The 16,084-nt window shown below is 34.8% G+C and overlaps 1 protein-coding gene and 1 long non-coding RNA gene across 2 annotated transcripts; both read right to left on the bottom strand.

The window, feature by feature from the left end:
• Positions 1 to 114: 114 nt before the first annotated feature.
• Positions 115 to 4,595, bottom strand: Beg (malonyl-CoA-acyl carrier protein transacylase beg). Its single transcript, XM_076445789.1, has 2 exons — positions 3,633 to 4,595; positions 115 to 607 (listed from the first exon to the last, which is right to left on the bottom strand). The coding sequence occupies exons 1-2, from the start codon at positions 4,415 to 4,417 to the stop codon at positions 166 to 168; spliced, it is 1,227 nt and encodes a 408-aa protein (XP_076301904.1). The 5' UTR covers positions 4,418 to 4,595; the 3' UTR covers positions 115 to 165.
• A 1,400-nt stretch (positions 4,596 to 5,995) lies between these two features.
• Positions 5,996 to 9,891, bottom strand: LOC143220037 (uncharacterized). The gene is made up of 4 exons (XR_013011547.1): positions 9,738 to 9,891; positions 9,142 to 9,364; positions 8,766 to 9,077; positions 5,996 to 8,683 (listed from the first exon to the last, which is right to left on the bottom strand). It is a non-coding gene; the product is annotated as an uncharacterized LOC143220037 (long non-coding RNA).
• Between the last annotated feature and the right edge of the window lie 6,193 nt (positions 9,892 to 16,084).

Raw genomic sequence — 16,084 nt, 5'->3', positions numbered from 1 at the left:
GAATCAGGCCGCTAGCTTAAGTTATGCTTGTTAAAGAATGACTCATTCGAAGGTCACTGCTTATTCCCATTCGTTTAAGGAAGAGCTAACGATGAAGAAAAACTGCAAATAAAAGAGATTAGAAAAGATTGTATTATATACAGTTTCTAACAACACAACGTTCCATCAAATTACAGTACACGCTCGCGACGCTTTGGCATTAATGAATTTCAAAATAGTTCTCATTCTTCCTTCCGACCCAATATCATAAGTTGTTGGAAATTGCATTTCTTGCGGCCTATTGTAAATACGTTGTATACATTGTTCCCACTTAACGGGTGAAACAATCTGCTTACATATGTATTTTTTCACACAGCTTGTGCTTTTATAGGGTTCTGCTTTGTAATTCGAATATATTTTGCACCTAGGCTCGTCTAACGTGAGCGAACTTATTATCCTAGAAACATGCTTCAAGCTAGGCTCCATCAGAGGTGTATGAAACGCTCCTGACACAGGCAATCTAGTTACGTTAGCCAAACCGAATTGCTTCTTGTTCTTCTCGATATATTCTAGCGCTTCGTTATTCCCTGCTATTATTTTCTTCTCTGTACATAGGTAGATCGCAACTCTGAAACAAATTAATTATATTATTTGTTTTGTGCATTTAGTCAGCAGTCGCTGTTTAGATTTCATAAGTAGACGGCGGATTTTTATGCATTTCTGAAGAAATTGACTGGGTGAAATATGAAACAGTGAAAGATTAGAGAAATCTAAGAATATTGTAATAATGTTTTGAATGTAAACAATCGATTAAAGGGTGAGGTGAATTTTTATTTAATTACTGCTGCCCACAGTCGTTGCAACATATTTTTATTTTGCATGAAGATCCGCAGTCTACACTTCAGGACAAAAAGATTGCACATACTCTATTTTTTCTCATTTGCTAGAATAAACTGAAGAAAATGAATATTTCAGTATGTTAACACATTCGGACATGCCTGTATGTATAATGTACTGAATATTACCGACAATATTTATCCTAAATATCGTGGTCCGCAAGCGGGACAAAATGGTAGCACAAGCAGCAGATTTACGCTTCTCATTTGTTTAGAAATGATCGAAGAGCAAAAATTCATTGCAAAACGTAATTGATAAAGTGGGTGCTAGCTTATTTCGTGCTTATTTAATAAAAGAACATATTAAAGTGTTAAGAATGGGCCGTGAAAAGAAACAAAGTGATTGCGAAATAGAACAATATTGAAGTTAAAGGAAGAACAATATTGAATCACACAAATATCAAAAGTTGTAAATAGAAGTCGGATAGTAAATAATTATGAATTTGTTTGTATTTACAATTGTACAATTTTATAATTTTACAACTGTACAATACATTAATGTATAATTTTACAACTTTACAAGTATAGAATTTTAAATATGTATTTACAATTTTAGAACTTTACAATTTCACAATTTTACAACTCTAGAATTTTACAATTTTACAATTTCACAAATTTACAATTGTACAATTTTACGATTTTATAATTTTACATCTTTAGAACTTTACAATTGTACAATTTGACGATTTTACAATTTTACGTCTTTAGATTTTATAATTTTATAATTTTAACACCCTACAACTTTACAACTCTACAATTGTACAATTTTACAAATTTAGAATTGTACAATTTCATAATTTTACATCTTTAGAACTTTACAGTTGTACAGTTTTACGATTTTATAATTTTACTATTTCATAATTTTACATCTTTAGAACTTTGCAACTTTACAACTTTAGAATTTGACAACTTTACAAATTTAGAATTTAACAAATTTACAATATTAGTTTTAAAATTTTACAATTTTACAACTTTAGAATTTTACAACTTTACAATTGTACAATTTTACAATCTTATAATACGGTTTTGTTCTTATAGTACGGTTGTGAAGTTGTAAAATTGTACAATTGTGAGATTGTAAAATTGCACACTTGTACAATCCTAAAATTCTAAAGTTGTAATTTTGTAAAATTGTGAATTAAAATAATTGCAATATAATTTCAGCGTGGTTTTTGCACTAGTTACACAGTCGAAATTGTAAAGTTCTAAAATTGTAAATACATATTTAAAATTCTATACTTGTAAAGTTGTAAAATTATACATTAATGTATTGTACAGTTGTAAAATTATAAAATTGTACAATTGTAAAATTTAAAAAATCCTGAAAATTATGGGAAAAAGAAGAGTGTTGGGTGCCCACAAAGTTCATCTGCCCGTGAAAAACGTACAATATTGAGAACAGTATCAAATTTGAGGATGACAGCGAGACAAATCGCAGAAAGTGTTACCGTAAACACTAACGTATAGAATGTATGTTGTGTTTTACAAAAATGCAAGTATTTAGTGCAAAGAAAATTGCAGAAGGAACCTTGGTTAAAGAAAGAGCATAAAGTGTTCCGCTTACAATTTGCAGAAAAGCATATGAATATCAGATCAAAGTGGCGAAGAGAGTTTACTAACGAAAAAAGATTTTATTTGGATGGTCCAGACGGCCCAAGTTATTACTATCATGATTTGAGTGTAGAACAGCAATTTTTAAGCCATCGCCAAATAGGAGGCGGCTGTGTGATAATTTGGGCCGATGTTGGATACTGTGGTAAAACAGAAATCATATTTATAAAAGGACAAATGAATAGTGAACGGTATATTGAAATTATAAATGAACAACTAAACACATACGCTGTTAGAATTGCTGTAAATAAATATGTTTTATAACAAGATAATGTCACAGTCCATGCAGTAAAAGCCATAAAGAACTTTTCTTCAAAAATTATTCGTGTTTTCGAGTGACCAGCAAGATTTCCGACCTCAACATTATTGAAAATTGTTGGAGACATCTTGCCAGAGCCGTGTACCAAAATGGCAGACAATTCCAAAATATTAACGATTTCAAAACAGTGCATTTTGGACAAATGGGGAAATATTAGCCGAAACAGTATTAAAAAACTGTATAAATCTTTACCACACTGAACAATTAAAGTCATTAGATGTAAAGGAGATCGTACAAAATATTAGGCATTGGTCTTTATCGATTAATTCTCTCCATGTTTCGTTAATAATTCTACTTCTTTAAACAAACATAGATAAGTTAATGAAGCTTCGTTTCATTTCATTCATATACAGGGTGGTCCACTTAAATACGGCCACCTAAATATCTCCTCCAATTGTGGGGGTACAAAGAATATTTTGTGTACTATTTGAACGGTTTGAAGGAACCATTATATTGCAAACAATATTATTTCCGATAGACCTTCGTATAAGGTCCAATAGACTTTCGGAAATAATATTGTTTGCAATATAATGGTTCCTTCAAACCGTTCAAATAGTACACAAAATATTCTTTGTACCCCCACAATTGGAGGAGATATTTAGGTGGTCGCATTTAGGTGGACTACTCTGTATATTAAGAGCGACACATTGAAAATATGTATATAAAAAGAATTGAATTTCTAATATTTACTTTGATTTTTCAAGATCAAGTTTAACGTGTACCACTGGTGGTACATGTGGCACGGAACGTGTTAATATACAGAAGTTACATTAATTTCAAAGTATGCTATCCTTTCGTCCCGGAGTGTATTCATAATTATAGTTTACCGGCACATAGGCTTCTCAACACCCGAGTCCATTGCCCATTTCTCCGCCTCTCTACAAGCTTCTGAAACCTTTGACCTCGGCGTAATCGTAATAGACATCATCCCTTGCGGCACTAAGCCTGAGGCTTGCTGCATAGCTTTGCCTCGGACGTGCACCAACCTAATTCCATCTTCGAATGACAGAACGCCAGCTAAAATCAAAGCAGTTATTTCTCCTACGCTGTAACCAGCTGCGGCTACGCAATTGTTGAATACGCTAGGTCTGTCCTCGCGAACTTTTTCCAATGCAGCCAGCGATGTGACCACCGTAGCGATTTGATTGAACTCGGTTCTGTCTAACTTGTCCTGCGGTCCGTTTAAACAAATGTTTAATATATTGTAACCGACAATCTCGTTTGCTATTTCGAAAAGCTCTTTGGCAGCAGGATAATGTATGTATTTCTTGATCATGCCAACTTTGATTGTTCCTTGACCAGGAAATAATAAAACAGAGGTAGTTGTTGGATCTATTTGCTGCCGTTTCGTTTCGGTCGGAATTGTGATATCCTTTGGATACGGTGTCGTTGCCCAATTGGTATCACCGGTGTTTGTGTATGTTGCGGATTGTTCCAGTAGTTTAGTGACTTCTTCTGTATCGTACACGGGTTCGGCATTGTTTACAGATTCTTCGGTTGTTTGTGATCCACTATCGTCGTCTTTAGTTATATTGTTAGAGAACTTATTGTAAGATCCTAACCAAACATTCTTCGGAAAAGATATTTTATTGGATAGTGTTCGCCGAAGCATTTTAATCGATGTTGATCAATTTGAAGGATTTGTTAAATAGTTATGAAATGACACGAATCATTTGGTAACTTACACGCAATTAACTTATATTTAAAATAAGACACTGATATATAAAACTATATAAGAGATTCGAATTCGAATGTCTGTTTATCTATAAAGCGGCCCCTACACGGTCAGAGAGTATATGAGAGTGCTCACGCCCGGGTTTTGGCCGTGCCCATATAGTGCTGCCCCCTAGTCTAGTACTTAGCCTGGATCAGCTCCTACATCATCTTTAGCATGGACAAGATCCTACATCATCTTTAGCTTGGATCAGATCCTACATCATCTTTAGCCTGGATCAGATCCTACATCATCTTTAGCCTGGATCAGATCCTACATCATCTTTAGCCTGGATCAGATCCTACATCATCATTGGCCAGGATTATGACATACAATTCATATTATTTTATATAAAATATGTAACTAATATATAAATCTCTAATAATATAAATTATATTCATAGAAGTATTTTAATTTTTCCCGAGCTTTTGTTGCAAACTCTAGTTGTAAAAAATAAAAAAGCCGGAAGATTTCGAAGAAACACAGATTTTATATCGAAGTTTAAAAGCCACCATCTTGGAAATTAATTTAATGATGAAATACTTACTGTCATCAATACTGTCTCCAATTTTTTTCATATTTTTAGGCACAGTTATTATTAATTAAACCAAATTGAAAACCAATTTTTCTACTAAAATTTAGAAGAATAACTTTAGGGTTACCCTGAAATTTTCAGAATATGTTTAATTGACACAAATCTATAAAACGTATTTTTTAAATTTTAAGTATACAGGGTGATTCACGCAATTGTTACAAGTCATAATTCCGTTATTATTGCATTTACAAAAAAATGCCAAAGGAGAAAGATAAATGGTTTTTATTTTTTGCATAACTGCGTTTAAATTATCTGCAGTTATTGCTGCACATTCCAGTATGATTCTTTCTCTCAGATTCTCTACAGAATCTATGGGGTTTGAATAAATTCTATGTTTCAAATAACCCCACAGAAAAAAGTCAAGGGGACTTAAATCAGGTGAACGGGCTGGCCAACGTATTGATGTATAAACACAGTTATGCAAACAATAAAAAAACGTTATAAGAAATGTTTAGAATGTAATGGAGAAGCGTTTGAGCATCTTCTTCAATAAAGACATTTTTTGAAAATATCTCGAGATCTAATAATTTTTTGCCATGTGTACCCTAATCATTTTTTACGTAGAATGAACAGAAGAATCGATCTGTGTAAAAAACAATATGCATTTCTATTTAAAGAAATGATGCAATTGTAAATTGCACATGCACTGCTGCATCTAAAAAAAATCTAAAGGCCTACAGATGTAGTTCTCTTCGAACCATTTATCTTCCTCCTTTGGCATTCCCAACCAGCACAGATACAGCTCAAAGATAGCAGAAAGATGTCTGCCGCTAGACATTCAAATGTCTGAAAGATGTCTGCGAATGTCTCCGGAAAGTCTCTACAAGGGCTCCGGAAGGTCGTTTGTTACAAAGTTGCCTGTCTTAAAGTGGTCTTGAGAATGACTGTTAGTCGTGTTTCAGGCATTGTAGAGACATGTTCCACGACTCTGTCGGGCATCTTTTAGGCGACTTTCAGAAGTCTCTTGAGCTTGTTAGAGAGACGTATTTATGCGAAAAGGGAGTGGGAGGGAAAAATCAATTTACGATAATAGTTTAAAGTAAACGAACAAATAGTTTATTATAATAATATATGTACTATCTATAAAATAAAAATATATATAAAATAATATATATAAAACATTAAAATTAATATATTAAATTCTAATATATATTAGAAATAAAGTATTAAAATTAAAATACAATATCACGCACTTAAAACATTAAAATTAATATACTTAAATTAAAATATAAAAATTGAAATGAAATATACAGTTGAAACATCAGAATCAGTATACAGGGTGGTCCACGCAACTTGCACACCAATAAATAACTTCCAAAGTATGCGTAAAATAAAATACTACATTCAGAATAAAATATCACGCACTTAAAACATTAGAATTAATATATTAGAAATAAAGTATTAAAATTAAAATACAATATCACGCACTTAAAACATTAAAATTAATACACTTAAATTAAAATATAAAAATTGAAATAAAATATACAGTTGAAACATCAGAATCAGTATACAGGGTGGTCCACGCAACTTGCACACCAATAAATAACTTCCAAAGTATGCGTAAAATAAAATACTACATTCAGAATAAAATATCACGCACTTAAAACATTAGAATTAATATATTAGAAATAAAGTATTAAAATTAAAATACAATATCACGCACTTAAAACATTAAAATTAATACACTTAAATTAAAATATAAAAATTGAAATAAAATATACAGTTGAAACATCAGAATCAGTATACAGGGTGGTCCACGCAACTTGCACACCAATAAATAACTTCCAAAGTATGCGTAAAATAAAATACTACATTCAGAATAAAATATCACGCACTTAAAACATTAGAATTAATATATTAGAAATAAAGTATTAAAATTAAAATACAATATCACGCACTTAAAACATTAAAATTAATACACTTAAATTAAAATATAAAAATTGAATAAAATATACAGTTGAAACATCAGAATCAGTATACAGGGTGGTCCACGCAACTTGCACACCTATAATAACTTCCAAAGTATGCGTTGCACGAAAAAGTTTTGTATACAGAAGTTGCATGGTCTGAAGGGGTACATTATGTAGTGTATTATTTTTTTACAGGTGGACGCGTAAAGGACATGTGAAGGTCAACTTAATTTTTTTAAATGGAATGAGGTATTTTTTAATACATCAATGATGCAGCTGGACCTATGTATGTCGAAAAGTTAATAGTTCAGGAGATATTTCAATTTAAATAAATCTAAAATACCATTACTGTCGTACTAAGACGTTACATAAGTAAGTAAACATTAACGTCTTAGTACGACAGTAATGGTATTTTAGAGTTATTTAAATTGAAATATCCCCTGAACTACTAATTTTTCGACATACATAGGTTAGTACTTTTTTATAATGAATGTCCAGCTGCATAATTGATGTATTAAAAAATACCTCATTCCATTTAAAAAAATTAAGTTGACCTTCACATGTCCTTTACGCGTCCATCTACAAAAAAGCTACTAACATCTGATTAATGCTTATTCAGGGGGCCTGTTTCTGGCGCCTCACCCTGTATACTAAAATTAAAAAATATAAAAATTAAAATAAAATATAAAAGTGAAAATAAAATATTACTGATAATGTCTGTGGTTGTAAGGAAAAACGCCGCATGTCAGAATTTCAAAAATTCGAGTTTATGCATTCATTGAGCTTTAGACTTTAGAGTATAGGATTTACAGTAGCGGACAAAAGTTTAAGACCGCTCTAAAGAAGACGATAACTTTTTTAATATTGTACTATACGATTTGAACTTTTTTGGGAAGCTAGAGCAATTAGTTTACTAAAGGATGTGAAAAGAAATTTTTTCAAAAATTGCAATTGATCGGAATTGTTGAAAAAATACTAAAAGTTGATTTTTTAATTATTTTATGTGGGCCTATATTGAAAATTTAAAAAACACGTTTTGTGTAGATCTGTGTCAATCAAACATATCCTGAAAATTTCGTAAAAATCGGTCGACGTTGCAATGAGCTACAAACGTTTAAAGATGGTAGAAATTGCAGATTTTCACGATTTATTGCCGAAAATCTGCAATTTTTACCATCTTTAAACGTTTGTAGCTCATTGCAACGTCGACCGATTTTGACGAAATTTTCAGGATATGTTTAAATAAACAATCAACTTTTAGTATTTTTTCAACAATTCCGATCAATTGCAATTTTTGAAAAAATTTCTTTTCGCGTCCTTTAGTATAAACTAATTGCTCTAGTTTCTCAAAAAAGTTCAAATCGTATAGTAAAATATTAAAAAAGTTATCGTCTTCTTTAGAGCGGTCTTACACTTTTGTCTGCTACTGTACATATTTACCAGAAAAAAAGTCATGGAAACACGTTTGGAAGGCTCAGACAACAATGCAATTTAACCAACCTCCTATGTCAAAGTATTAGCGATCGAAAGTGAAAGTATATGTGACATGCGGCGTTCTTCCTGATAACCACAGATATATTGAAATTAAAATCACTTGGTCACACTCGCTTTGTTCATGTTTCTTCCGGCTGCCGTCCACTTTGGCTTTCTCCGCTGCACCTTGAATAAGAATATCTTTGTTTATTAATTTGTACATGAATAATCATTATAATAATAATATTAAAATAAGGGTGATAATTACATATAACAAGGCTGGCCGTTCGATAATTTGCAAACGGTTTTTTGCCCTTCCGGCCCAATCAGCTATAGCAGACCGCCATGCCAGCACGTCAGTCATAATGATACCTAGACTTTCCTGGCAAAGTTGTAGCTGTTGTGCCCCCCGTATTGTGCACTTCTGCTGCCTAAAATAAAAAATTGTTATGTAGCATATCACATTCTGTTAATTTAATGAAAATGAAAGATAAACGTCAGCTATTTTAAGTGTATTTATTAAACAAGTCATTGGTCTCTTCGGCCTCCTTTGCTTTTCTTCTAGCCTTCGTGTAGCCGTCTAGAAGCATTATATAATTATTATTTTAATTATACATGTATGGTGTGTAACTACTTTAACTTACCAAAGGTACTGTTTTTGAAGATCTTTACAGAAAAGTGCTCCCACGAAGGTTGAGGCAGTTCACATTGTTGGATTGCGTTGCTCAATTTTGATTTGTGTACCGGTGGCCAATAACATTTGTCGCCTTCCAGCCAACTATTTGGCACCGCTTCTACCGTTCCGTCCGCCAAAAATTGGACAACGGTCCATGTATTTGTAGGCATCTCCATTTGTGTGTATATATTCTAAGAATTGAAAAGTATGGTAAAATTTAGAGACTAATTTAAACATATATGTAATTACGACGTAAATATATTTAATTAAAGAATATATTTAGAAAAATAGCAAATAGAATGAAGGAATGGAAATATGACCAATTTTTGTTCATTTTTTGACTTCACACTTATTTACACATTAGGGCGGTAGACTCGTTTCCAGGATTGCAATCAATTGCAATCCCGCACCCTTGCAATCCTAGAAAAAGCAGTCTACCCCCTTACAATACCGAAAGTACTTTCTTTGACTTTCTTGCCAACCCCATAGTAAACTTCGAATATAGCGGAAGGGCATCAGCAAAAAACACTAACGGTAACAAATAACAGCAATGGAAGTACTTACTTTTGTAAATATACACTCGTCGGATAAATTATCACTATTACAATACACTAATACAATTAGACACTTCTCTAAACCTGCCCTGATAGCACAGTTTGGAACTGCCAGGGACAGTCCAGAGCGTGGAGTGAATTTGGAGGGCAGTACGGTTCCAGACGCCGCTTATTGGCTGCTCGGAGCAACGGTTGGAGTACATCTAGAAAGAGTGTGGAGTTCATGCCACCTGGGCTTCCAGAAATGCGCATAGATGTAACAAAGTCCGCCGTCCACCGCCGTCACAGCATCTAGAGGGCAGCTTCTTCCGTCCAAATGGAAGGCAGCTCGTGGAGTCTGCGTGGAGCGGCGGATGCCGTTATACAGGGCAGCACCGTCGGTGAGGTTATGTCAGTAATGTTGGTAATGTCGGTGAAATGAATTTCTACATATTGTACAAATATGTAGCAGTCTTCCTTTTTACCGACAATTCCAAATACCGATTCTGAATGAAAACGAAATAATAAACCCGATATAAAAAAATATTAAATTTTATTTATTTCTATTATATCTATATTATTTTTCCTAGACTGCGGATCTTTGTGCAAAATAAAAATTGTCTGCATTGATCGCAAGAGAGATGGAAACTATATGTACAAATTGAATGTTACGTTCTTCCCCCCTCGCCGTAATTTTCTTTACAGTTACATTAAGAGTAAACCTACACATAAATCAATAAACCAGTAATACATTAATTATCCCCTAATACGTACAGTTACGCGAATTAATATTCGGACGATCTAAAGAAGATGATAACTTTTTTAATATTGTACTATACGATTTGAATTTTTTGGGGGAGCTGGAACAATTAGTTTACTGCAGGATGTGAAAAGAAATTTTTTCAAAAAATGCATTTGGTCGGAATTGCAGAGAAAATACTAAAAGTTACATTTTACAACTTTTTCGCGCGGGCCTATATTGAAAATTTAAAAAGTACGTTTTGTAGGCCTGCGGAAATAATGTGCACTGTGAAAGTTTCATCGAAATCGGTTGATGCGAGAAAAAACGACAGGCCTTGAAAGATGTAATTCTTCGATGTAGGCTGAAAATCTGCGATTTTTACCATCTTTAAACGTTTGTAGCTCATTGCAACGTCAACCGATTTTGACGAAATTTTCAAAATATGTTTAGTCGACACAGATCTACAAAGCGTATTTTTCAATTTTTCAATATGGGCCCACATAAAAAAGTTGTAAAATGCAACTCTTAGTATTTTTTCATACAATTCCGATCAATTGCAATTTATGAAAAAATTTCTTTTCACATCCTGTAGTAAACTAATTGCTGTAGCTCCCCAAAAAAGTTCAAATCGTTTAGTACAATATTAAAAAAGTTCTCGTCTTTTTTAGAACGTCCGAATATTAATTCGAGTAATTGCAGTTCCAGTATAGCCTTTTTCCAGGATTGCAAGGGTGCGGGATTCGTCTCTTCTCATCTCTCGATAATAATACAAACACGGGGTTTTTCACTAGTTAAAAACGCTAGATAAAAGATCGATCTAGGACACTATCTGCCTCAAAAGTCCTATTTTCCGTTTACGAGGCGAAATTGGCATTAGTCGTCACCGTAATTTGCATTATTCGGAAGCATACAAGCTATTTTCATAGCTACATGCTGCCGAATAATGCCAATTACGCCTCGTAAACGAAAAAATAGAACTTTTGAGGCAGATAGTGTCCTAGATCGATCTTTTATCTAGCGTTTTTGACTAGTGAAAAACCCCGTGTTTGTATTATTATCGAGAGATGAGAATAAGAGGCGAATCCCGCACCCTTGCAATCCTGAAAACGAGTCTACTTCCTTTTAATAAACTAAAGCAAGAATTTGAAACCAAGGAGTATGTTCGGTTGCAGGTAGCTACGGTATAAAGTTTAGTACTTTAACGGTATAAAAGGTCCAAATACATCTGGCTACATCGGCTGTGCTTCTTTCGGCTGGCTAAAAATCACTTTGTTGGGAGGTACATCTGGAAGGTCTTTAGCTGAATGTTTTATGACGGCCTCGCCTGTGAATTCGGACTCGCGCTTGTTCCTTCGCGCGGAGGGTTTTACGACGGAACATTAAGTGGCCTGTAGTTCCTTTTTCATTTGGAACAACCTAAGCATTGGAAAAACCGAAAGAATACCGGTATTATTTCGGTTTCGGTAGAAAATTGATTGTGCCGTTATTCGAAGACTTTGAATAAATCCACTATCCACAGTCCAAATTCTATCTTGAGATTAGTCTTTTTTTAATCGGAAGAACGCCACACGAAGCAGCTAGCGTCATTTACATGAAACAATTACGAAAAATAAACAAGGTCTGCAATTAACTTGTTAGTGGTTTCATGCCGATATGTCTGGCTGGCCGACGCGCGTCGGGTTACCTGGCCGTGTTTATTGCACCACTTGGCCACGGCGACCGAAGTCTTCGCCGCCCTGGCAGAAAATTATTCGAAGCTACACCGTTTCGATAGTTTCCAGATGGCTGGAAAACCCCAAGGTTTGGTTGCCACATCTGCGGTCTTGCCGAATCCCAGGGTCCGCTTCAAGCACTAGCTTAAAAGTTCCGTTCACCCCCAAATGGGACTCTCACCAACATGTTCAGTCGCGTTTTTAACACTTTTTAATGGGTTGTTAACATTTTTTTTTCTTATTAGGAATTTATTTTAGTTAGTGATCATATTCATCGATAAAAAAAGATGAGTATACGGTACTATTTATATTGAGTCCTACAAAATATTGCAATTAGAATTACGATTTCAATTATGTCTACTTGTTCTTTGAATACAGTAGAGACTCCCGTATCCGTACCCCCATTATCCGAATACATACCCTAATATAAGGACGTCCTATTGTCCGTATGTTCTGTTATCGCCGCGTCGCTCGCTGTGCCGGGATTCAAATGCGCGCCGCCTCCAGATTCCGACTTTTCGCCTCATGCTTCCGAAACTTCGGCAACGTGAAAATCGAAGGAACGCGTCGGCGTCGATCAGTCGAGCAGGTAGTTCACACAGACAGAGTAGAGGTACGCTTGTGTGTAGCGCGCAAGCAATTGAACAGGCACTCAGACGGGCTGAGTTTTCACGTTACCGAAGTTTCGAAAGCATGAGGCGAAAAGTCAGAATTTGGAGACGGCGCACAGTGTGACCTTTCGTCCAAATCGGAGACAAAATCGAAGAACTTTTGATAGAAATAAGGTAGAGCGATGAAATTTTTAAAAAATTAAAGCTGAAACATTACAGAATATGGGAAAAATAGGGAGATTATGGTAAGAACGTTTTTTAACGTTGAGAAAATTCGTTAAACTTGCACAATTTCGAGAAAATTGTGGTTTTTCCAATACCACGCGCGGAAAATTTTTTTAAAATTTTTGCTATATATCATTTCCCGTAGATTTTTTCACGCCGATTTCAAATCTGGTCTCAAAATTTGTCTACGACCTCAGGACATTGCAAAATCGATTTCTTTAAATTCTACATGTTTAACGAATTTTCTCGGTTAAAAAACGTTCGTACCATAACTTCCCTATTTTTCCCATATTCTGCAAAGTTTCAGCTTTCATTTAAAAAAAATTTCATCGCTCTACCTCATTTCTATCGAAAGTTCTTTGATTTTGAATCGAGTCTGGTCCAAATTTTCCACTGTGCGCCGACGCGACGAAATCTCTCCGTATTTAATCATTGTTTAAACATGTTTAATCAATCATAATGTATTAATATTGGATATCACTGTATTCGGGAAAGTCTACAGAATCTTTTGCCAGAAAGAACAATTCAATATCTTTTATAATAACATCACAATATTTGTTTGAAGTTGAAAAATATGTTTTTTTTCAAAGCCTTGTTCCTGAAAAACTGTGCGTATAGGAAAAAAATTGAAAACAGATTCGGAATCAGCGCGAAAAACTCTATAAGAAGGACCCTTCAGTAATTGGGGAACATAAAAAAAGTTGAAATTTGTTGGACAGTGTAATTCTACTCCATTCAATAAAAATAGATCAGTTAATGAAGCCTCGTTTCATTTAATTCATACATGTTAAGAAAGACACGCTAAAAATATGTGTATAAAGAAATGGAATTTCTAATGTTTCATAAACAGAAATTTTGTACGCAGTTCGCACGGTCTGGGATAGATACGGGCCTGAGCTGTCTCGAGGATAAAGGCCGTTACGGAGAACGAGACGTGCGGCCGGTGAAAGGAGGCGGCCTGAAAAGTCTCATACGTGCCGACCACTGAGTTGACAATTTCAGAATTTCCAAGAACAGCAAGAAAAGAAATTCGAACCGTTTCACGATATCTAAATTGCTTTCGCTGCTTTATACCAGGGTACGCGACGAAGTAATAAAACGTCGATAAAACTGGGCAATTACTTTGACCGTCGCGAGGGCCAATAAGTCCTGGGTAGTTACCAAAACAACTCTGGATTTTCTGCACGAAATTACCTGAACCTTTTCCCAGAATGTTCGTTTGACAAGCAAATTTTCACATAATCATCCATTTCATTTCCAAAGTACAGTACCAGGACCTCGACGAACCGGCTTGATCGAGAGACAAACAGCCCGGACAAATTAAGGCCCGATGGATAATTGAGACCCGAGGGAAACCACGTCTTACCCTGCCATAGTCCGGCCACTCTAAGCGACCGTGATTATCCTTACGGGCACTGTCGCGTCGGTTCTTCCACGCCATAATTAATCCTCCGGCAACCCTCCCTCTCTTCCCAGTTTTCCCCGAAATTCTATACTCTATACAATTGTACTTGCAGCTTGCAGCTATTCCTTCTGACGCGATAACGGTAACGTTAGCGTATCTGCTTTATAATATTTGTCATTGTTGTAATATCCTGCAATTTCTACCATCTTTAACCCTTAGCACTCCAGTGGTGACTCGAAATCACCACTAAAAATTGCTGTCCCATTATGCAAAATATTGTTTACATTGTTAAACATGTTGGTAGCTAATCAATTACTAATCCTTTAATTATTGTATGAGGTATTACAATCAATTTCATATCCATCAAATGAAAAGAATCGTATAGAACGAAATTATTCTACCTAGAACGAGATGTTTCATTTTCGAGTTAAAACAGCTTCGAAATTAAAACAGCTGCAAATGGTTAATTATTATAACTATCTTTTAAATTTTCAATATAGGCCCCACATAAAAAAGTTGTGAAATGCAACATTTAGTACCTATTTTCTCTACAATTCCGGCCAACTGCAATTTCTGGAAAAATATCTTTAGGATGACGGGTAATTCAGTGTCTATGATGTTTCGCGTGGTTAACAGACAACGATATAGATATTTATTAAAACAATAACACGTAACAATAACAAAACAAGATGTAATAATAATAACAATAACGAGAAAACTAGATTATAAACGTTAATGACTATCGAGTACTAACAAAGTACAGAGATATAAATTAACGTAGCGCGGGCAACTCTAGAGCGATGCGTTCTCAACGAGTGCCACAAGCTTTTTTTCCACTGGTAAAAATCCGTTTTGGTGGGAAGATTAGCAACGTGAGAAAGACCGTTAAAATAAGGGGAGGAATTCTCCGTTCCTCAAGAGTAAGGAGAAAGTTTCCTTCCCCAAAACAATTCAAAGTCGTCGCTGCCAAGGACATTGCAACGGTTGAGTCAGGGTTCTGGTAATCGTCACTTTTACGACCGAACCCTCAACGCAACCGTCCACAGCGCGCACTTGAGAAGGATGCGTCCGGAAAGTCCCTCTTTCCAACGCGCCATGTCCACTACATATCTTTTCACATCGTGCAGTAAACTAATTTCTCCAACTTCTCACGAAAAGTCCAAATCCATATAGTCCAACATTAAAAAATAACTTTTTTACTCGAATTAATACAACCCCTGGCAGAAAGTTTCCGATCCGGAGGCATTGATACGGATTTTACAGAAAACTATTACTTTATGGAGTTGAAACTGATGGGAAATTAAAAGGGGCTTATTAAAGAATGAAGAACAACAAATTAACATAAGCTTCCATTTATTATAACAAAGAAACGAGACAATAAACAAAATGTTACACGGAAAAAAGTTAATAGACCCATTAATAGATCTGCTGGAAGAAAGTTTCCCATTTGATTTACAGTCTCCGCAACACCAAATTTCTTCAACAATTACTGTTGGATGATTCTTATAGAGTTTTTTGCGCTGATTCCGAATCTGCCCTTAATTTTTCTCCTAGATACAAATTTCGGATCACGAATAATAGATACATAATTTGTAATTAGTTACTCGAAGATATAGATACACAGGGGACCACCTGTAGCGGTATTTTCGAATACCTCGAAACCATTCTGCACTTCGCAATCAT

This window comes from Lasioglossum baleicum, unplaced genomic scaffold (assembly GCF_051020765.1).
Source record: "Lasioglossum baleicum unplaced genomic scaffold, iyLasBale1 scaffold0142, whole genome shotgun sequence".
NCBI lineage: Eukaryota > Metazoa > Arthropoda > Insecta > Hymenoptera > Halictidae > Lasioglossum > Lasioglossum baleicum.
This window is presented reverse-complemented; position numbering and strand designations above follow the sequence as displayed.